At 50.2% G+C, this 22,254-nt stretch overlaps 1 protein-coding gene across 9 annotated transcripts in view; it reads right to left on the bottom strand.

Moving 5' to 3' along the window:
• Dazap1 (DAZ associated protein 1) overlaps window positions 1-21,532 on the bottom strand; it is a 25,568-nt gene extending 4,036 nt beyond the window's left edge. For 2 of the 9 annotated variants that reach the window (XM_048811950.1, XM_048811947.1), the window contains exons 1-10: window positions 17,583-17,836; window positions 13,563-13,603; window positions 12,702-12,868; window positions 12,356-12,421; window positions 10,120-10,230; window positions 8,707-8,755; window positions 5,125-5,207; window positions 2,280-2,433; window positions 935-964; window positions 531-671 (exon numbers count right to left, since the gene is read on the bottom strand). In XM_048811950.1, the coding sequence (XP_048667907.1) occupies window positions 531-671; window positions 935-964; window positions 2,280-2,433; window positions 5,125-5,207; window positions 8,707-8,755; window positions 10,120-10,230; window positions 12,356-12,421; window positions 12,702-12,815 (748 nt within the window). In that variant the 5' untranslated portion in view covers window positions 12,816-12,868; window positions 13,563-13,603; window positions 17,583-17,836. Of the gene's footprint in view, window positions 1-530; window positions 672-934; window positions 965-2,279; window positions 2,434-5,124; window positions 5,208-8,706; window positions 8,756-10,119; window positions 10,231-12,355; window positions 12,422-12,701; window positions 12,869-13,562; window positions 13,604-17,582; window positions 17,837-21,473 lie in introns of those variants that run through there. The other 7 variants (XM_048811924.1, XM_048811930.1, XM_015503789.2 and 4 more) reach the window with 7 other exon arrangements.
• Between the last annotated feature and the right edge of the window lie 722 nt (window positions 21,533-22,254).

Below are 22,254 nucleotides of genomic sequence, written 5' to 3'. Positions count from 1 at the left end.
TTTTTTTTTTTTTTTTTTTTTTTTTTTTAAAAAAAAAAAAAAAAAAAAAAAAAAAAACAGGTGTATGAACCCAGGGATGCTTTACCACTCAGCCACAGCCCAGCCTTTTTAAAAATTTTTTTGAGGCAGAGTCTGGATAAATTGCTGAGGCTAGCTTTGAACTCACAATCCTCTTGCTTCAGCTCCCTGAGTTGCTGGGATTACAGGAGTGTGTCACTGTGCCCAGCTTCCCTCACTTCTAAATACAGAAGAACGGAAGAAGTCCAGACACCTCACCTCCTGAGAAATGAAGAATGAGAGCAAGGTGCAGGGTGCAAGGCTCACTTTCTGCATGAACCTGAGCTCCGTCAGTGCCAGGAGTGGGTTCAAGGCAATTAGAAGCCAACTGTGCAGTCTCTGTGCTTCACACCCAAACAGGGACAGGGGGCAAGTGTCATGGCCGATGTCCACATGAAGCACAGGCCTAGTCAGCTCCAGCGCCAGCTCTGATGGGAGAGGAGCCCTCCCGAGGGGGCCCAGCCAAAACTTACTGAACTGTGGTGGGGCACCATAGCCTTGTGGGAAGCCCTGAGGAGGGGGGAAGCCGCCAGGAGGGGTGGACACGATGTAGGAGGTGAACGGAGGGGGCGGTGGGGGGGCTCCTCTTCCTGCAGGGGGTGGTCCGTAGCCACCTGGAACACACAACGCAGGGTGAAGGGCAAAGAGTGTCAGACACAAACCCCTGGCCACAGCCCAGACCCAGGCCTGCCAGGGCCTGTATCGGGCCCCTCCCCTTCTTCCTCACCAGGAGAGGAAGTAAAAGAAATGATCTCAAGGGCCAGAGAGACACTGACAACGGCTTTACCGGCCATAGACAAGACCAGACGTGAGCTCTGAGAGTCGGCCTAGGATTTCGGATTCTGCTCTTTCCCTTTCTCTAAAAACAAGGACTCACCAATTGCCTGTCCTGCTGGCACCCACATTCCTAGATGAGAAAACAGAAGAGAAGGGTTGGTGCCGAGTCCTCCCAGTATTTTGATGCCAAGTAGTTGCCACGAGTAAGCGCCACCAACTGGGGCTGACCCCCGGCCCCACCTGAGGCTCAGAGCCCAGGGACATGGGTGGCACCAGGTGAAGCCTTCCTCCTGGGTCTTCAACACAGCCCCCTGATCAGTATGCCTCCCAAGTGCCTCTCCACTGGCACCCTACCACCTGGTGGTAGTCTCCTGACTGGGTACATGCCTCCATGGCCTCTGAGCCTTGAGGAACACAGGGACAGTCCCCATGGCAGTCTGCATGCCTGGGCATAAAAAAAAATGGTTTCCCTGGCTGAGGCTGGGGCTCAGTGGTAGAGCACACCCAAGGCCTGGGTTCCATCCCCAGTACCACACATGTGTCTCTCTCTCTCCCTCTCTCTCTCTCCCTCACTCACACACTCACACACACACACACACACACACACACACACGAAAAGAGAAAAGAAAGAAAGAAAAAGAAAGGTGTGCCTATTCCATCTCATTTCCAACAGGGAGAATTCTCAAAGAAACCCTCAGGCTCAAGGTGTGGAGGAGACCACAGAGAATCCTGATACCATGGCTCAGAGAACAAAGTCCCCCAGGCAGGCATGTGTAAGCTCACTTGCTCAACACCTCCTGTAAACTATCGGCAGCACCAGCTACTGGTGGGCCCTGAAGTGGAGGGCACACAGCTTGGCGGAGATGAGAGCAAATGCACAGACCCAAGTCTGGCAGGTTTTCATGGTGCCCCTGGAAGTGCTGCCCAACTGCCATATTGCAGGCAGCAGAGAACTCTTCACACCAAGTAGGCCACTTCTGACCCTCTGACTGCCCACTCAGATCCACCACAGCCCTTCCTACACCCTTGCACATGGGCAACAAGACAAGGAATCTCAAAACAGATACTCCAAGGAAGGAAGACCCACTTGCCCAAACTGCAAGCAGCACCTAAGCCACACTCAACCACACCACCGAGGGTTAGGAAGATGGCAGAGCCTTTTGTGTCCTCTGGACAGTGACTATACCTGTGCCTGCACCTCGGCAGGGCTTCTGAAACAGCTGCTCAGAACATGTGGCACTGACACAGTGGGGCAGGGGAGCTCTCCCACTTTGGCAAGGCCTGCCAGTGCCCAGAGAGCAATGCTGCTCTCGTCCCACAGCTCTGCCCATCAGGTAGCTGCCTGAAGCCGAGGCCCAGGGGACCCATAGCCTCCAAGCAACATAACAGTAGCCAGTTGATCCTTGAGCCCAGGTCTGGTCCCTCCAGGGCCCTCAGAGCCGTACCTTGTGGGCCGTATCCTTGTTGCCACGTGGGCGGGGGCTGGCCTGCCCAGCCGTTCGCGGCATTGGGCACGACACGGCTCCCCCACTGGCTGGCACCTGGCTGTCCGGGCGCTTGGCTTTTGCTGTCCCGAGGCTCGGCCCGTTTAACTTCCACCTAAACAAACCAAGCTGTGGTTTAGGGAGAAGCTACAGCCCAGCGCCCCTTCCCTTCAGACACACCCTCAGTAACTTACAACTACACTTAGCATCTTACGACTTAAGACTAAGTACTTAACTATAAACCTTATTTAGGCCAGTACTTTTTTCTTAATTTTTTTTTCCTTTTTAAATTTTTTTTTTGTTTAAAAAAATGTTTCTCAGGTACAACAGACACAACTGTAAAGACAGCCTGTGCCCCACCCGCTATGAACAGCAGAAGGAGCCAGGAACCCTCAGGAGATCTGTGTACGCAGAGGTATCTCACTTCAGCTAAGACAGTATCGCCTCCCTCGACAGGACAATAAGGGACCAGCACATGCCCAGCCCTGTCATGGGCCCAACTGGCCACGAGGGCCTCTTAGAGCCCACCCCATTGCAACTTTAGCGCATACCTGAGAAACACAATTGGTTTTGACTTAAATTTTTATTTAAAATGTCTAATGGAAGATAAAGACTTACCTTCCCCAGGCTAATGCTTAAAGAATCTCAATTAACTCAAAGGAATGTCAGAGGGAATGGATGTGATAAGAGAATCTTACATTACATCTAACAAAAAAAGTAAACAAACATGCAATAAAATGGACATTTGAATCAGTAAGCAATCTTCATACTGTGTTAGCCAGCAACCCAGACCTCTCCCCAGAACTGGCTGGAGCCACAGCCTCTGAAACAAGGACAAGGGGCTAGAACAGCGTGAGCTAACTGTGCGTGACCTAGTTTTTCTGAGCACAGGGGCTGACCTGCTTCATGCATCTTTTAAAATATGGGCAGACCGACAATAGCAAAAACACCTCCCCCCCTGGATTCCAGGGCTGCCTCAGCTCTCAGGATCCCAAATCTTTCTTATTTTTATGATAAATTTTAATAATAATGAAGAAACAATGAGTCCACCTTGAGGGTTTCAGTCTGGAGGGATAAGCATTATGCCTTCAGAATTCCTTCAGAGATAACAAACAGGAAGCGCAGCAGAGGCACAAAGTCCCCCCACCTGCCCACCGCCCCAAGGACGCTCTGTGTGATGGGAACAGATCCTGTTAGCTCAAGGCAAGGCGATGACAGGGCCACCCGGCAGCTTCAAAAGACTCAAGTTAATGAGTCTTCACACGCGCTCCTTATGGGAATTTGATTCCTGCTACAGAGCAAAGCAGTCCTTGTCATTCAAAAAACTCCTTTACCCTTTCCTATCAGAACAAGGGATGCTGTCACCTGGCACTTGGGCTTTAATTACCTTGTGCATCCCAAACCCTTTACAAATGGAAAGCCCCACCAAGGGTTCAATGGTGACCAGTGAAGGTCAGAGACGGCAACCTGGACTCCTGTGCATCCATCTAGCTTGTAAAATGAGTACCACCAAGGTCACCGCAGCCAAGTCATACAGGGCTGGGGGGAACCCAGGGGAGGTGCCTGAGGACAGAACAGGGACATGTATTGAGCTGCCCTTCCTGCCCTACATATCAAGGCCATACTTTCTCCAAATTCTCAATGTCACAGGACCTTAAAACACTGCACGTAGAATCCTTTAAAACTTTTCACAGCAGTCATGCCCCTTGCAATCTGCATGCCAATTTTAAACTAAAAGCTGCAAGAAATGTCAGAACAAGGTTTGTCTCCTTCTTTAGTTAGGTCCAAATGGAATCCATGAAGTCTGCAACCAAAGCTAAGCCACTGGGAACACAAAAACAACCACTCACTCCTCTGCTGCTAACCAAGGCTCTGGAAGGGAGACTTCAGAGCAGGCAGGGCAGAAATCCCCAAAGGTGACTGTGGTCTCACCTGGGGACAGAACCTGAGAGAGTAGGAGTTATGCAGCATGAAAGGCCACATCAGAACCACAGGCCAGGAGGCCTGGCATCACAAGGAGTAGGCGTTCCAAGCACCAAGACGATCCTGTAAAGATGCAGGCCCCTGAGCCTTTGTGAACCCTGAGAAGCCCACTCCATGTCACAGGAGTCCTCCTACCAGGTATTCTCAGAAAGCGCTAAAGGTCCTGGTTAACCACGGTGAGAGGCCACTCTGACACCACCCAATGAGGACTGGCTGTGCAATAGAATGCTGGGGGCCCTGTGTCCTGTCCCTGCTCGGCTGTGGCAGCAACACAGTATGAAGATGAAACAACCAGAGGTCACTTGACTGCACGGTGGTTAAATAAGTACTATCGAGAGCATGTGGCTGGTCCCGGAGTTTCACAGTAAGTGACCCAATTTAAAAAACCAATCCTTCATGATGTTTTCGTGTTTCTTTCAGTTTTAAGTGGAACCTCGGATCTCAGAGGCCCTTGCTCATCACATTACAGGTCAGCATTACACAAAGGGGGCTGGGGCAGACATCTGAAGGAGTGGTCGCTGAAACCAAGCCTGAGGCAACACTGCGATCTCACTGGAGGCCAGCCCAAACACATCTGGGCGCTCCCATCCCCAGTACCACCCAGGCCGCCCAGGGAAGGGGCTCCAGGAGCGAAGCCAGATGGCCACCCTGCTCAGGAAGCATGAGGCTCCATGGTAGAACCAGGTCCAACTTCACAGTCAGCAATCCCAGATGAACTTGTCCGATCCTCTTTTCTACTAAGGAATTTTCCTTTCCAGTGAAATCCCTCAGTTGCCTAAGACTTGGTTTGGTCTTAAGGTAAAATAAAACTACAACTACACACTTTTTTGCCCATGATGTCGTGAAAATGCATGTTGACAGCCTGGTCCACTGATTGTTCGTCCTCGAAAGTAATAAATCCAAAACCTAGCCAACGACGAAGAGTGAATCAAGGTAGCAGGGTGTTGTGACACAAAACAGGATGATGAACAGTATTAGGGAGGGACCAAGGGATCGGCCCAGGGTTTCAGCTAAGCCCCGTGTAGAGAAGCTACAGCCAAGGGCCACGGCTCCCAAGGGAGCCATCGACCCAACAGAGTGGACAGACAGCGACGTCTGTACTCTGCACCAGCTGACTGAGGTCTCCACCCGACACTGGGCGGGCTGAGTAGACGCGGGCTCTGTGTCAGGCACACTCTGGGGAGGAGAGGCACATCTCAGAGAGCCTCAGCCAGTGAGGCAAACAGACCCCTGTCGTCCAAGGCCTGGGCCACTGTCCTGGCTCTCGTCCATGAAGACGACTGTGAGCTGCCCCTGCGAGAGGGGAGACCTCACCAGGAACCCACCTCAGTCAGGGGTGTGCGTATGGGTGCATTTCTGCTTTTCTGAAACCCAGGATTCTCCCCCTTGGCTTGCAATTTGCTTTGCAGCTAGTGCTGACAGCAGCCATATATCGTTCTAAAGCGTTAAACAAAGTACAGAATCTACCACAGTGAGTGCCTCACTAAGCTTATCCAACACTGTTGGGTAAGCCCAAGGAGTCCTACCAGAGGTAACATATGTATGTTTATATGCATATATGTATACAGATAAATAAATAGGTAATACACAAAGATACAGGCCACAACGGGTTCCAGCAGGTCAAATTCTGCTGTCAGCAGCAAGAGCAAGAGGCACCATGTAATCAAAAAAGAAAATTTTAAAGGAAAAAAAAAACAAAACAAAAAAAAAAACAATTTAGCATTTCCCAAACACAAGAAAGTGGCAGTATAAACGAAGTTTGGTTGGTCTGGGGTGAGCACAGCCACCCAGCTAATAGAGTGTGTCTCCTCTTCTATGGGTAGGAGTGACCAGAGTCTCCTGTCTGGTCTGAGTAGAATGAGACCGCAGAGCACACTGGCCTCCAAGGCGGCCTGATGAACACTACTACCTCCCGATGGCCTGGTACTTGGGCACTGAGAAGTGAGCAGCAAACTGCTACCCAAAGACCTCAGAAGAACAAAGATGGACAAGGGAAAGCCAAGAACCAGGTTGATAGGGGCTGTCATCTACGCCAGGGTCACAGGGCTGCTACAGAGCATCGAATGGCAGAGGGACAGCGTGATACAGGCAGCACTGTGCACCAGGAGAGAGGCACGAGCTGGTGGAGAAGGGACACAGGGTTTGAGCAGGCAAGGGGCCCTGGTAAGGAGCAACTGTGGACAGGGCTTCTCAAGCTTATGGACTGTGGTGCTGGAGCACTAGGTAGAGAAGTTCTAAGCAAAAACTGTGGGTAGGAAGAGGAGGGAAATGGGGAAGAAACGGCAGCTCAGGAATTGGAGGTGAAAAAGACCACAGCAAAGGAACCAGGTTCGGGAGTCTTCTGATTTGCCCTATGTGTGCACACGTGCATCTGAGCATGACTATGCACACCCGCACGCACCTGCAGGGGTCAGGACACAATAGGAGAGGAGAGGAGAGAAAGTGAAACCATGAGGGCAAAGCACACAGAAGGGAGCACAGGTTGGAAAGGAAAAAAACCCAAGAACAAAGGGAGTGTGAGGTGAGCGGATGCAGCAGGCTGGAGCGAGTGTGAGGCCAGAAGTCAGGAGCACGGGGAGGGCCAAGTGGGGACCATTGCGCAGCAGCAGGAATTTTCACACCAGGAGATGGTGTGTTGGGAACACAGGGACGGTCTCGCATACCGGGACATACATGTCCACTATTTTAAGTAAACCGAGACAAGGAACAGGGAGAAGGGAGACTGGAAGGGAGGCAGACTAGTTCTTAAAAAGATTCAGCAAAGCCAAGAAGACAGGGACTTGCTGTCTGGGAGGACCTGCTAACCTGCCCTCTGATAATCTGGCAACCCAGGGACAATTCCCAAGCCTGATGGCTGAGTGAAGCAGGAAACATGGGTCCCATGCCTGCCAGAAGCTTCCTCAATGTCAGCCCCTGTTGCCTCCCACCAGCTGGGCTCAGCGACCCTAGCTATTTCCAATCCTGATCGGACAAGCACAGTCAGAGCAGGCGGACAGCTCTGCACAGCTGCATTGGGACCAGGAGCACCCAAGAGCAGCCCTCAGATTCCCAAGCACTGGAGGTTCACAAGATCAGAGGCAATATTTGGAACACAACATAGGTGAAGAACGACATATTAGAAAGTTGACATTTTCTCAAACATCAGGAGTGTCTGAAGCCACAGGGCTGGCTCGGTCCGTGTACAGTACAAGAGGCGGTGGGCCGTGGGTAGGGAGCCCAGAGCAGGCTTTCTAGGAACGATCTGTCTGTCAAGAGGCGGCAGCGGGACAGAAACACACTGAAACTTCGTTTACACCCCACTGGAGCAAAGCCGCTCCCTCCTCTGACTGCGGGACGGGCCTGTACCTGTGTGATATAATTTAGCACCTGGAGAAGAGAAATCTAAAGAGATATCGTTAATCACAAACAATTCACAGAGAGAAAAGGAAAACAGCTTACTTAACATTACTGTACTTTACTACGAAACACTTAAGTACATCGCTAAGCACATATGTCTACGTTAAATTAAGACTTAACAGCTTAATCACCAAGTGAGCAACACGTTCCTTAACCATGGATAAGAGGAGGATGGAGGTTCAAATGGCAAACTATTCTCCAGCATGGCGGGCACATGCTGCGGGCTAGAGCCGCTTGGCTCTAAGGGGTTGCCTCCGCCTGACCTCAGGCAGATGGTGCGTGAGGGGACGTGTGACATGGAGCCACTGCGCAGACCTTGAACTGGCAGGTCTGCTCACGTGGCTAGTCCAAAAGCAGCTGATGAACCAAAAACATGGGCAGCAACAAATAGCAGCAGCCACAAAAAAAGAAAAAAAAAAGGGGGGAGGGATGAAAGTGGGCACCCTCACCCACTCAGACCAGCGCAGACATACAGGTGTGAGAAGCTTGGGGAAGGATGCAGGAGGGCATGAGGCAGCGCCTCACCCCTCCTCCCACCTGCCCCTCTGGCTGAAGGGATAAAAACGAGGGGGTGGGAGGAAAAGCATGGGATGGACAGAGGGAAGCCCGGATTCCAAGCTGAGCTGGGTGGGTACAGCTGGCACATGAGTGGGACTGGCCACACTGGTGAGGATGGGATGACACAGGTGTGAGAGAGAAGCTCAGTCTGCAGAACCACACTCCTCCAGGAGACATTTAAAACAGAAACCACATCAAAATTCATGTCAGGTCATAAAAACTTCACAAGAACGAGCCAAAAACAATGTGTGATGTCTGACCTTGGGAAGCACAGACAGGCTGAATGGAGCTGCGCAGGGGAGAGCCTACATTTTAGCGGTTAGGTCTCCAATTTGTCCTTACTGAGCAATGTTCCCTACGACCACCACCTAGCCTGTGTCTAAGGGGGTGAGATAGTTTGCCATCTGAGGGGGAAGGGGCACAGGTCAGGACAAACTAGATTAGCCGTTACCTCGAGGCCTCTGCTTTTCTGCATCATAGATCATAACCACCTCGGTGACCTGGAGAGGAAGAGAGCAAAGTGAGGTGCAGGTACTATTTCTCTTTCTAGTAAGAGCCCCAAGCTTCAACTTTTGTGAACACCACGCTTGAGCTTGGGAAATTTTAGGGCCAAGGTAAGCTTTATAGGGTCTAGTGTATGAGAGCCCAACGTTGATGGGGTGGACAGAACAAACTGCTTTGGCCCCAAGGCTCCTGGGTAGGCACAGGGACACCAGCCACCAGGCTCAGCCCACTGCCTAACAAAATATTTGCAGAGAAAGGTGAGGCGACCATGATCCCAACTGCATGTCCTATCAGGGGATGTGACCTAGGAGAGTCCACAGGTACCCTTCCACTAATATTTGAGGGAAGTGAGGCGTAGTCAGGTGAAGTAAGCTTGGACCTCATCACTGCAGGCAGCTGTGGGCTCTAGGATTCAGGCAGCAGCACCCAGTCGGCGAAGGCTCTGTACTCTGCCCCTGCCCAGTACTCCTTCCTCCCTGGCCCAGCCTGCAGCACCCTTAGGAACACCTGATAAAAAGACTGCAACCAGAGCTCACAGGCAGTCAACAGCTGATCCGCCGGCCAAGCCCATATACCTCACTGCAAACAGAGCTGTGTCCCACCGCAGGCCCTCCCCAGTGTCAAGTCCCAGGGCTGACTGAACATCTCATAGGCTGCTCCACCAGGGCACTGAGTTCCCTGCAGGACTCCTCAAAATCTAAATTTCCAAAGGAATTCTCAAGGATTTCAGTCTTTCCCAGAAAAACCACTTAGGGGTAGCTTTGCCATCAGAGAAAACATCAAGGAGGAAATGGGTTAAAACATCTGTGATGCCAGAGAGGCCTGGAGGATAAGTGAACTTGCTTCCAGACTGCTGGGCTGTTTTGCCGATGCAGGACCCAGGAAAGCACCTCACCAGACCAGCCCACTGTACCTGAAGGCTGCTTCCTCACGGGCACCTGGTCTTGGGCCTTGGGGAGGGGAAGATGCTAACCTCAGTGTGGACCTGGTCTAGGGCCACCCCTCCAGCAACCAAGGGGCAGGATGACTTCTTGGGCACAGCTGGCTCCACAGCCAAGCCAAACACCATCCTCTTCACTACCATTATCTGATGCTTCAAACCATGATGGTCACAAGACAATCAGAAGGGCAATCGTGAAGTCCATCTAATTTAGCACTTGCTGGAAAAGTCACAGGAACATTCTGCTGGATCTCAAATGATCATAAAGAGAAAGGCTGGGTCTTGTTTTCTTTTTTTTGGGGGGGGTGGGGTGGGGGTGGGGGACATGGGAATGTGCAGCAGATCCTCCAACTTTACGGAGGCCAAGGATGGGCAGCACCTGCTGGGACCAGCCAGCACACTGAGGCACAAGGAACTTACCACTCCAAATTTCTTGAAGTATTCCCTGAGCTCTGTCTCACCACAGTTGTGAGGAATTCCACCAACGAAGATCTTGTTCGATTTACTGTTATCGCTCCGGGGTCCTTTCTGCTGTGTTGAGGAGGAAAAGGGGATTAGCTTGTGGTAGGACTTCAAACACTTCCCATTAGTTAGGTGTGACATCATCTTTGCATCTGTCCTAAGAGTCAGCTGAAAGCCAGACCAAACACACTCTAAAAATCCAAAGAGTCAAAAGAACACAAAAAACTGGGGCTGGGACTGGGGCTCAGTGGTGGAGTGCTCGCCTAGCATGTGCAAGGCCCCGGGTTTAATCCTCAGCACCACGTAAAACTAAATAAATAAAATAAAGGTTAAAAAAAAAAAAGAACACAAAAACTGAGCTGAGATGACCCACTTCTCTGGTCATATATGGAGACTGTAATCATGGCATTTCTGCAAGGCTGTATTTCAGGTAAGGGTGAACACAGCACACCTTACGTCCCACCTCAGCTATTCTAAACAACAACAGCCACAACCATTAAAAGCTCTGCAAGCCAGACTTGATGGTGCACGCTTATTGTCCCCGCTAGACAGAGGCAGTAGGGTGGCTCAAGGTGAGGAGTTCAAGACCAGCCTGGGTAACATAGTGAGACCTTGTCTCAAAAACTCCCACAGCTCTGCAATGCAAAGCTAGAGATTCTGAAGGAGTGAGGAGAAGGCAGCTTTGAGGATCATAGACAGCTGAGAAGCAACTACAAGATATCTGCTCCTTCTTCCTGCCCCTCTGTTTCCAATCCCGACTTCCTTTCCCTATCCAAGGACATCATGTTTTATGTTGCCCCAACTGCTTTGGATTAAGAGACCAGACTTTGGGGAATGAGAGTTCACTGCCATGATGGGTGATGGTTTCGTGGGTGCACAGGTCAGTCAAGTCATCAAGTTACGCAGTTTATTTTTTTTTTATGCCTAATACATCTTATAAAATGGCTAAGAGACTAAAATGTCTTAACTAGGGCTCAGTGGTAAAGCACTCGCTTAGCAAGTGTGAGGCACTGGGTTCGATCCTCAGCACCACATAAAAATAAATAAATAAATAAAAAGAATAAAGGTATTATGTTAAAAAAAAAAAAAAAGACTTAACTAATAACCAGACAGAACATAACCCTTGACTGGACTTCAGGAGACAAGAGATATTTGTGAAGCAATTCTGGAAACAGGAGTACAGACCAGACACACGACATCCTTAGGTGTGGCGACGGTGAGGGTGGGGGATCTGACTTTAGGAGGACACACCACTAGTTAGGAGGGATACATGTAGTCAGACATAGGCATAAATATACATAAATATTTGGCAAAATTTAACAGCTGATGAATCTAGTGGGATATTTAGATATTCACTGTACCAGTCTTCCAATTTTCCTGTACTTAAAAAATCTGAAATATAACATTGGGGAAAAAAAATGTTGCAAGGGTCTAAAGTCTCATCCTCCATAGCAGCTAGAATACTGCTAGAAAAGCAGATTCTCAGGCTCCACCCAGCCTTCTGACCAGGGGCACCTGGAGGGGTCAACTCAGCGCTATCCAGAACTCTCTATAAAGACAGGAGTGCTCTCCATCTGCATTGCCCCATGAAGTTCTAGTGATGCAACTGCTGGGCCAGGCAAAGGCAGTGTGTATGCTGGCAAAACCCAAAACCAACTAAACACCACTCAAGGATGATAACTGTACCTGAGCAACAGGGACCACAGTTCATGAGAAACCCTTCACCACAGGATGGGGTTTTAAGTTCAGTTGACCACCTTACCCATGATCACTTAGGACCATTAAGAATTTTCTTGGTTACAAGATAAAATGCAGTACAGGCTAAAACTGGGCAATTATCAATTGCTCCAGGGTCATCTAGAAGACCTCTACTGCTCTCCTGCTTAATGAGCAACACCACCAGAGGAAAACATATTTTCCCTTTAAATCTGCCCAAAGTACACACAAGGAGGCCAGGCGCTGAGGGACACGATGCAATCCCAGTGACTCGGGAGGCTAAGGCAGGAGGGTTGCAGGTTCAAGGTCAGTCTCAGCAACTTAGTAAGGCCCTAAAGCAACTTTGCAAGACCCTGTCTCAAAATAAAATAAAAATGCCTAGGGGTGCAGCTCAGTGGCAAAGCATGCCTGGGTTCAATTCCCAGTTAAAAAAAAAAAAAAGCATTCACAAGGAGGCCTCCCAACCCCAGCCTCTTACCCATCCTTCCTTTGGCCGTGTTCGCTCTGGCTGCATTCCCCGAGGAGTGCATGGCTTCGGGTCGATCTGTAGGAAGTTTCAAACCAGCCCATTGTGAACATAGGCTACTTTCTCTAGAAAAGAAGGTGTTTCCAACAGCAGCCAGCTTCATGGCACACTGGCCCACACAGGCCACCCAATTGGCCCAATCCTCCAACAGCTAGTCCAAATACCAAGGCCCAACCCCTTTAAATCCAGCCCACATTAAAAGACTCTAAAATAAACATCAGTCAAAGTTCAGTCATAGAGTTAAGCTGAAGGAATGGCAAACAAAAGACAGGGCAGGAAAGAATGAGAAGACACTTACATTCCGGCCGTCCAGGGTGTGTGGTCTGCTGGCCAGCACCGTCCCCACACAGTTTGGGTCTTTAAATTTGACAAATCCAAAACCACGAGACTGGTTGGTTGTTTTATCTTTCATGATAACACAGTCAACAACTTCTCCATATTGGGAAAAGTAGCTGCGCAGAGTCTCTGCTCAAAGATTGGGAACAAAAACACAAACACACACAAACCAGGGCATTAAGCAAACACATCTAACAGTTGGAGGGTGCACATGCACACTCACTTGCTTCCTTCCAGTTCATCGGCCTTACCTGAACAAGTCTGGGATGAGCAACACATGAACTGGCTTAGCAACTAACTGCTGAGGGGAGGAAGAGGGCCCAGAAGAGGTACATGGAGATGGGCAAGGGAAATTCTGCACGACAGATGCATTACATCCTCATAAATTAGAAAAGGGACAAGTGACCATAGCAATAGCAGATAGCTCTGTTCTGCTTCATAGGAACAGGAGAGCAAAGCTTAAGGGGATGCAAACATGACAACATTTGAGTGACAACCAGCAACCCAGGAATGCTGACTTGATTCTGAACAAAATGCTGACTTGATTCTAGCAAAACCCTAGACCTCTACCCCACAGTGAATAGTTCTGACTCCATAACCTTCTTGTGGCTTGCAACTGTGGGCCACAGTCTTCCTGTGGCTCTGACCAAAAAGATCAAGACCAATTTAACAGATTCAAAGGGAACACCACTATCTCTGCCCCTAGACAGCTCCCAGTCAAATGTCTCCTGCCCAGAAACCCAGACAATGTCCAAGGACTTCAACAAATCCCAGGCAGTAGCAAGAGATGAGGTCAGGGAGCCTCACAGCCTGCAGCACCTACCTTGGGTCGTGCTCCAGTCAAGTCCGCCCACAAAGAGCTTCCTGCAATTCAACAGAAAATGTTCAGGATCAACTTGACTCTCAGCTCAGGATTGTTCCCATCCCACCATGCCAAGAATGTAATTCAAACAAGGAATATTGCAAATGGGCTCATGTATGTCCCCTCTGGAGCATACACAGCTACAGCTTTGTCCACACTTTTGTTCAGACATGAGCAATGATTCCAACTTGTACCATAGGTGTGTCATAGAACCCTCTGACTACATGAAATCATGCTACTTCCAAGTGGGGCTTGGAAATTCCAGCATCTGCAAATATTTTATAATCAGGAAAAGGAATTAAGGAATCTAGATTTGATTTTTTTTGGGGGGGTGGGTAACTAGGGATTGAACTCAAGGGCACTAGACCACTGAGCCGCATCCCCAACCCTATTTTGTATTTTATGTAGAGTCAGGGTCTCACTGAGTTGCCTCGTGCCTCGCCACTGCAGAGGCTGGCTTTGAACTCGCAATCCTCCTGCCTCAGCACCCCCAAGCCTCTGGAATTACAGGTGTGCAACATGGGGCCAGCTTAGATTTGATTTTAACTGGAAAAGAAACTGACACGTAAGATATTCGTCCCACCCAGCCTCTGAATTACAGTTAAGGGTGTGGATTCCGTGCTGGAGCCCTATACCCACATCCCCACCTCAAGGCAGCCTTTTTGGATAGATGCAGGGGGCTTTCATGAAGAATCCCATCTCCAAGGTCTCAGCTTTCCCAGTTCTCAGGGGCCAGGCAGGACCCAGGTTGAACAGAAGCAGCCAGGGGCAAATGCCCTGAAGGCCTGGGTGGAGCCAAGGCTGTGCTTATCTTCTGTTGCCCAGAGCACCCACTGGGCACAGCTGAGACACACACGGGGCCTCAGAGCTCACCTGCCTATGGGGCCTCAAGATTCCCCCAAACTCAGGGGGCAGGCCAGGTGAACCAGCTATAGCTTGCATGTCCTGCCCATTACATCAGGAAAGAGAACACACACTCATCAGTTCCTTCATCTGAGCCTCAGCTGTGCCAACCCCATCATCACCCTCCCAACTAGACCATCTTCAGAGACCAGAGCACCCTTCAGGCTTAGGGTCACCACCTGAGACACAAGAAATCTTCTGGCATCACTAAAAACGCCAGACCACCATACTACACTGGGCTCTTCTCAACCCCCCCACCTCTGGCACTCTAGTACTGGGGGTTGAATCACTAACCATACCCCTAATACTTCTCTTTTTTTATACCTTTACTTTGTTTATTTTCATTTCATGTGATGCGGGGGGCTCACGCATGCTAGGCAAGCACTCTACCACTGAGCCCAACCCTACCACCAGAAAGGTACAAACCACCATTTTCAAAGTGCCAATAAGCAAGCCCTGCGTTGGCCAGACTAGTTTAAGCTCTAAGCCTCATTTAAATTCCAAATCCAAAACTTAGGTATTAAGGGTGAGAGACTAGAAAGGCCATTATCATCACAGCTGACACAACTGGAATAGAACCTGCAGATCACATAAATGGGCCTCAAGATGGCACTCTACTTTGGGAAACAGGACACCTCGTGGTGTCCAATCCTTTCTAAACATTTTTTATTTTGAGGTAGGATTTCATTAGGTTGCCTAGACTGTTCAAACTGCAGATCCTACTGCTTCAGCCTCCCAAGTGGCCAGGATGACAAGTGTGCCCAGTCATACCCGACTTTGAGACAAGACTCTTCCCCAGTGAGCAATGTCCCATCAAGGGAGCTTAGAGCCAAAAGGAAGCTTCCTCTGACAGCTCCTGACAGCTGCCCCAGGAGCAACCCTTGCAAGGCGGCTGATGCACCCATCACTGCTCAAATCCATGACCATGACCCTCTGTAAATGCCAGCTTCCCTTTGTCAGCCCTTCTGTCAAGGATTGTTCCTACTCTTTTCCTCCAAGGAAAAGTAATTTAGATTTAGTGTGAAAAACAATTCCCCACCACCAGAAAGGTACCCACCACCATCTTCAAAGTGCCAATAAGCAAGCCCTGCGTTGCCCAGTTCTTGCATGGGGAGATGAGAAGGGCAAGGATGCAGAACCTTCCTGGAGACAGATCTGTAAAGACATGTTCCAGGGGAGATGTGCTGATCAAGCAGCCACAGGAGGCTCAGGTTTAGGCCTCATTAACTTAAAACCATGAGTATCCTACACACCTTGGAATGGGGCCAGAGAGTGCTGAGGTGAGGCCAGGCCAAGCAGGCAGACAGCAGGCCTCTTTGTGCCTCACTCCCCACAGACCGAGGGCAGGTCTGTGGTAGGCCATAGGTGAGAAGGCTAGTGACATCCACAGAAACCAAATCAAAGCAAATCCCACCTTACCAAAAAATACCAGTCTTTATTTAGCACCGTCTCCAAGCAAAACAATGAGGGGATAAGCAGGTGTCCTCCTCCAAGCAACTCAATCTTTGCCAGGGCTGCCACTGCCAGGACAGAACTGGCCAGACTAGTTTAAGCTCTACGCCTCATTTAAATTCCAAATCCAAAACTTAGGTATTAAGGATGAGAGGCTAGACAGGCCATTATCATCACAGCTGACACAACTGGAATAGAACCTGCAGATCACATAAATGTGCCTCAAGATGGCACTCTACTTTGGGAAACAGGACACCTCGTGGTGTCCACAGAAAAAAGAATCAGGTCTCTAGCTTACTCTCAAAATATTAAAAAACAAAACAAAAAACAACAACAAAACAATAGTGCTGGGGGGAGACTACAGCAAAACTATCATGTGCAGATATGGAGCCATTGCTAGCCAGTGGCTGGGCAGAGTACATCATGGGAATTTTTGTTACTATGTTGGTAATTTCTCTGAAAGCCTGAAGTGATATACAATTATAAGTTATGAAAACTTTCATTACTGAGGAAATGATGTAATTTAAGTTTTTTCTGAAACAGTCTCATCACTCATGAAATCTGACAGACAGTAAGCACTCTACACTACTTGCTGAGGGAAAGAAAACTCGCCTGTGTGTGAAAACCTTGTGTGTTTCTTTCCTTTACTCCTGCTTGGAAGGGGACAGCAGGTAAGGGGACACATTCCCCCAGTCAACAGGGGGAAGGTTCTAGAAGGTCCCAGGAAGAAGGCTGCATCTCCTCAGTTGCAGGGGTCAGCTCTAGGAATCTGGCACAAAGTCCTAACCTCTGAACCTTGTTTTTTTTTTTTTCCCCTTTTTTTCAATCAATAAAATAAGAAAGCCCCTGGCAGCCAACACACCAGGAGTGAGCAAGAAGCCAAGAGGAGTTCAAGGCAAAGACTCAGAAGGTTCTCTTAACCAGGATCAGCTCGCTTAGGGGCCAAGACACTTGTTTGCATTAATCGGTAGCCCGGGTGTTTCTGTGCCCAGCTTGCTCACACTATGCCTCCCCCAGCACAGTGTGGCTAGAAGGTGTGAAGTAAGGGATTAGCACAAAGCTCTGCTCCCAGGCTCTGCCTCTGCAGGGCTCATGGGTAGGGGTCATTACCCAACAATGACACCTCTCATATGGCTTCTCTATGTGGCCCAGAGCCAGGAGGTCTGCCAGTTCCACTTGTCCAAACCAATGTATTCTGTGACATGCAAGCATCGTACCCAGGTTCAGATCCAGTCCAAAGCCCACCAGCTGGGCTGGGGATATAGCTCAGTTGGTAGAGTGCTTGCCTTGCATGCACAAGGCCCTGGGTTCCATCCCTAGCACCATTTAAAAAAAAAAAAAAAAAAGCCTAAGGTCCCAAATCCCACTGGCTCTGTGCATGCTCAACGTTGAGTGTTAGCCCAAGACTGCAGATGGCTTCAATCTGGAAGGGGCTCTGCAGAAGTAGCCTGCCTGCTAAAACAAAAACCTGTCTGAGGAGGACTTCCCAGCTTCTGCTATGTGCTTTAAGGCAACCACAAGGTATTTATGCCAAAAAATAAATCTCAAAGGGCTTCCCCTGGTCCTGGGTAACCACAGAGCGCTATGGCCTTCTGGCGGGCTTCAGGATCCAGCAAGCAGCCTCACCGGTAGCAGTCAGCAGGCAGATGACCTCGGGCAGGGCACTGGAGCCATCAACTGACTTGACTGGCCCAGTCTCCGTCGCAGTCACTGGTTCTTCTTGGACTTAGTTCACAGGGCAAGAAGCAGAAGGCCAGGACCAATCTCGACTGTTTTGTAACAAGGACTTTTTCTTCTCAAGAACATAAACAAGCCAGGAGTGGTGGCGCACACCTGTAAGCCCAGCCCCAGCGGCTGGAGAGGCTGAGTCAGGAGGATCGCGAGTTCAAAGCCAGCCTCAGCAATAGCGAGGCACTAAGCAACTCAATGAGACCCTGTCTCTAAATAAAATACAAAATAAGACTGGGGATGTGGCTCAGTGGTTGAGTGCCCCTGAGTTCAATCCCGGGTACCCCTCCCCACCAAAAAAAAAACATAAACAAACAGAGCCTATGTGTGGAATTTCTAGCTTCTTCAGATGAGGGCCTCCTAGGCCTAATCTCCAGGAGTTTTGTCCTCCCTTAAACCATGACCTCCAAAATCACTTGGGTCCTTATTCTCCCAAAGGGAAGGAGGCAGACCCTGAAAAGGCATACACTCCTGCCCAACCTTGGGAAACCACAAGGGCCAGATGGGAACCCACATCACAGTCCCCATGTGAATTGTGAGCCTGTGGTCCATTCCCAGTTCAGCTCCTCCCCTTGACAGCAGGGAATGTGACACAGGACAAGCCCCACAACTTCAAAGGCAGTGACATGCTGCTTCATGAACAGCCTCTACATGCCCTCATCCCTAGTTTATTGGTGACATCCATACCCTACCCCTCAAGATCATTTGTGTCCCACCTTCCCAGACATTCCAGGATCCTCCTGATCCAAACAAAGTCAATAAGCATGTTTGTTAAGGGCTGGGATGTGACTGTGATGTGGCTCAGAGGTAGTGATTGCCTAGCATGTCCAAGGCCCTGGGTTCATCCTTCGCACTGCCAAAAAAAAAAAGACGAAAGCAAAGCACTTGTCAAGGAGGTGGCCTCCTGCCTAAAGCACCATTCACATCAATTATAGTGAATGACATGGTAAAGTGGCACAACTGCTTGTAGCACCTTCCAAAGGAACAGTCGTGCCACAGGACTGGGCCTGCCTGGGACAAAAGGTCTTACACACAGAGACAACAAAATTGCAACATGGGAGAACAGTGGGGCCCAGCCCACATGCATTCTCTGTGCCACCAGGACAGTGGAAGGGCCTGGGACTCCCCGTCTGGCCAGTCCATTCCCTGGGTGACCCTAAGCCAAATTCCCTCACCTCATGAGCTTCAATCTCTCTGGCAAAGGGAAGGGTTAGCATCAAGACCACTGTGCTCCCAGGAGGTATGGAGAGCACCGAGTTACTAGCCCTCGTCAGGGGTGACAGTGCTAGCTCTCTGCAGATGGCCTACTAAACCTCTGAAATCAAATGCAAGTTAAAAACACATTCCAAATCTGTGGCCAATTTTGCAGGACTTAGACCAGCCCAACACAGGAAATAAGTCCTAAATCCACACAGAACAAACGAAGGCACACATTGGAACCAGGCCACAAGGAGTAAAACTGTGCTTACTCTGGCAACACATCCCACCCCCCAAAAAAGCTAGAGCAATAGAGAAGGTCAGCAGAGTCGCTGCATGCAGGAATGACTTCAAAATGCAGGAAGCATTAAGATAATCCCCAACTGTGGGCTCTCACTTTGAGCAATTCTGTCCCCAGGAGACACTGGGCCCTACATTGGGACATGTGTGGTTGTTCCAACAAGGAGTGGGTGCCAGAGATGCTCCTCAGCACTCTGCAGTGCCCTGGACACCCCACCTCAGGACACCCCACAATACCCAGGGGGAAACCTTCCTCAGAGTAACTTCTAACATGTAAGAAAAGCCCCTAAAGGGCTGTCTGTGCTCCCCACACACTAGATTCTAAACATTCGAAGAACAGCCTCCTCTTCAAATCATGGCTTCCTCTGATTCAACCTGTCCTGCTCTTGCTCACAGGGAGCAAGCCCTGGGTCCAGTTGGGAGCTCAACTCTTGGGTGTCTACTTTCCAAAGCCATTCCAATAAATTATTTCAGAAGAACCCAAGCCCTTTGTGTGTGGACCACTCCACAGCAGCACTGCTTCTGCCATGGTTAGAGTGCATCCCCCAAAGTCACTAAAATTAGACAGGTGATCCCTAGTGCAAGAGCTGAGAGGTGGGACCCTTCAGGATGGTTCTGGATCACAGGACAGAGCCGTCCTGACTGGATTCCCAACCCTTAGCACAGGATTGAGTCTGACCTAAAGGATAAGTTCAGTCCCTCCCCTCTCTCCCATGTGCCTCTGTCACACATGAAGGCCCTCACTCATCATGGGCCCTTGATCTAAGACTTTCAACCTCTAGAACTGGAAGAAATCAAACTTTGTTCTTTATCAACTGCCAAGTCTCAGAAACTCTGTCATAGCAGCACAAAACAGACTCAGAGACCCTCCTTAACACCCAGCTTTAGCAGCTGCCCATCCTCCTTGTCCAGCTGCAGCCCAGCAGGCAAGTGTACCCACACCAAATTCCAAGGTCTTTTCCACTATCTGTGACTTTCCTTCCTCTGCGACTCTTTCTTCAAAGGTCTCCAGTGTCCCTTTCTTGTGATTCTGAGTAGTTCAGACAGTGACAAACACATCACATAAAATCTTCCACAACTTCCTTCCCTCCAGTTCCATGACAGTCTGTCACTTTGAAGGCTGGCAGGACTATGTGGTCTGTGCACCTGAGGTGACAATTCAAAACCTTTCTGTCCACCTGCAATGTAGGCATGGGCCTCCCCAATACCTGGGAACAATGATCAGACAGACACCTGTCACCCATCAGCCACTCATGGTGAGACTCTAGAAAACAATGCTCTTTGTAATCCTGTGTTTCAGAATTTTAATGGGAGGGACCTAAACCAAGGCTAGGATGACTTCCCAGAGCCAGGCAGAGCAGGGCACCCTAGGCTCAGACCTTCCCACCCATGCTTCTTAGCTCCACACTCCCCCACTTGGTGCTCAGGCCTCAGAAGCCTGGCACTTCAGCACCTCTAGTAAGGGAAGGGGAGTGGCCCACATGAAACTCCTCACTCCTTCCTGCCCTAGGAGCCAGTCTTTAGGCTGTGAGAATCAGGAGGCGGACAACGCCAAGTAAACTCTGGGTGCCTCACTCTACTTCTACTGCACCAGGCTGCTCACAGACAAACTAATCTCTTCCTTCAAAGACTCAAACCCAAGAGTGTGGGCGGCACACACCTGTAATCCCAGGGAGGTCAAGGCAGGAGGATCTCAAGTTGGAAGGCAACCAGGCAACTCAGCCAGGCCCTGTCTTGGGGAGACCCCGTCCCGGGATGTGGCTCACTGGCAGAACACCTCTGGGCTCAATCCACGAAAGTGGGACTGACAGAAGGATGATCCCTTGCCAGCCTTCCCAGACAGCGATCCCAGGTGTGAGCGCATGAGGGGAGGGGTCCTGAGGCCAGCCCCTGCCCAGCGGCACTGCCAAGACTCAGGCCAGAAGCAGGCATGTCAGAGCGACACGACGTGGCTGCTGTCCACCCCACCTCAGGGGCCTGGCGGCGACAGCAGGGGTGAGTTCTGAGGGAAGTGCATGTCACTGGACACTTCGGATTCACCTGCCACCTGCTTAAAAACCAAGCCCTGCTTCACCCTGAGCGTGGCACTGCCACCGGCGCCCAGTCAGCAGCAGGTTCCCTCCCAGGCGCCGCGGGAGCCTCCCTAGGCCGCACACCGGGGTCGCTAAGCAGCGGGCGGACACTGGCGACCGAGCCCTCCCGCAGAGCAGCAGAAATTCCCGGGTTCTCGGCGACTTCCAAGTTCAGGGCTGCGACGCGGCGCCACGGCCCGCGGAGCTGGGTGACACTCACAGCCCTCCGAAGTCCCGAGTCCCCGAGGTCCTTCCGTACTCCGCGGGCTCCCGGCNTCAGCCTCCTGAGGCGCTGGGATTACAGGCGTGGTGCGCCATCATGCCTGGCTGTTAACAGTTTTGAAAGTGATCAGGCTCTCATTGAGGGTCGGAGGTAGGTGTCGGGAAGGCTAGCTCCTGGGATTGGGCTGGGCTGAGTATGGCTGCCAGGGTGAGCAGGAACTGATGGCAGGCTGGCTTGGCCTTCCAAACTGCAGAGGCTGGACAGCTCTACATCAAGGAATCTGCCCCTCAGACGCTAGCTAAGTGTGTAGACAGAGACGGCCCAGGATGCCCACAGTCCACATGTCCATCCCTCAGTGACAGGGGCCAGCAGATACAGTGCACAGGATGTGGTTGAAAGGAGGAAGCCAGGCACGAACTGCTTAAAATAGTATATTTTAATATATATAGACACCTATGAGGGATGAATAATAGCCATGTATTTGCCACTGAAATGAAAACGTTAGGTTTTTGCCACGTTTACTTTAAGATATTTTTTAAAAATGAAGCAGAGGGCTGGGAAGTGGCCCAAGGGCAGCAGTGCTTTGCTGAATGAGGCCTGGTTCAATCTCCTGGGTGCAGAAGAAAAAAACAGTAGAAGAGCCTGTTCCCTCCAACCCAGGCATTTCCTCCCTCCCACCCCAGGGCAGATACAGCAATAAAATAGGTGTTTTGACACTTCTCTGAATTTACTTTCAATGTGAGAATATGCATGCCAAAATATACACTTCTCCCCACCC

This window comes from Marmota marmota, unplaced genomic scaffold (genome assembly GCF_001458135.2).
Source record: "Marmota marmota marmota unplaced genomic scaffold, marMar, whole genome shotgun sequence".
In the NCBI taxonomy this organism is placed as follows: domain Eukaryota; kingdom Metazoa; phylum Chordata; class Mammalia; order Rodentia; family Sciuridae; genus Marmota; species Marmota marmota.
Note: the sequence above shows the minus strand (reverse complement) of the source record. Positions and strands in the feature narration are given on the sequence as shown.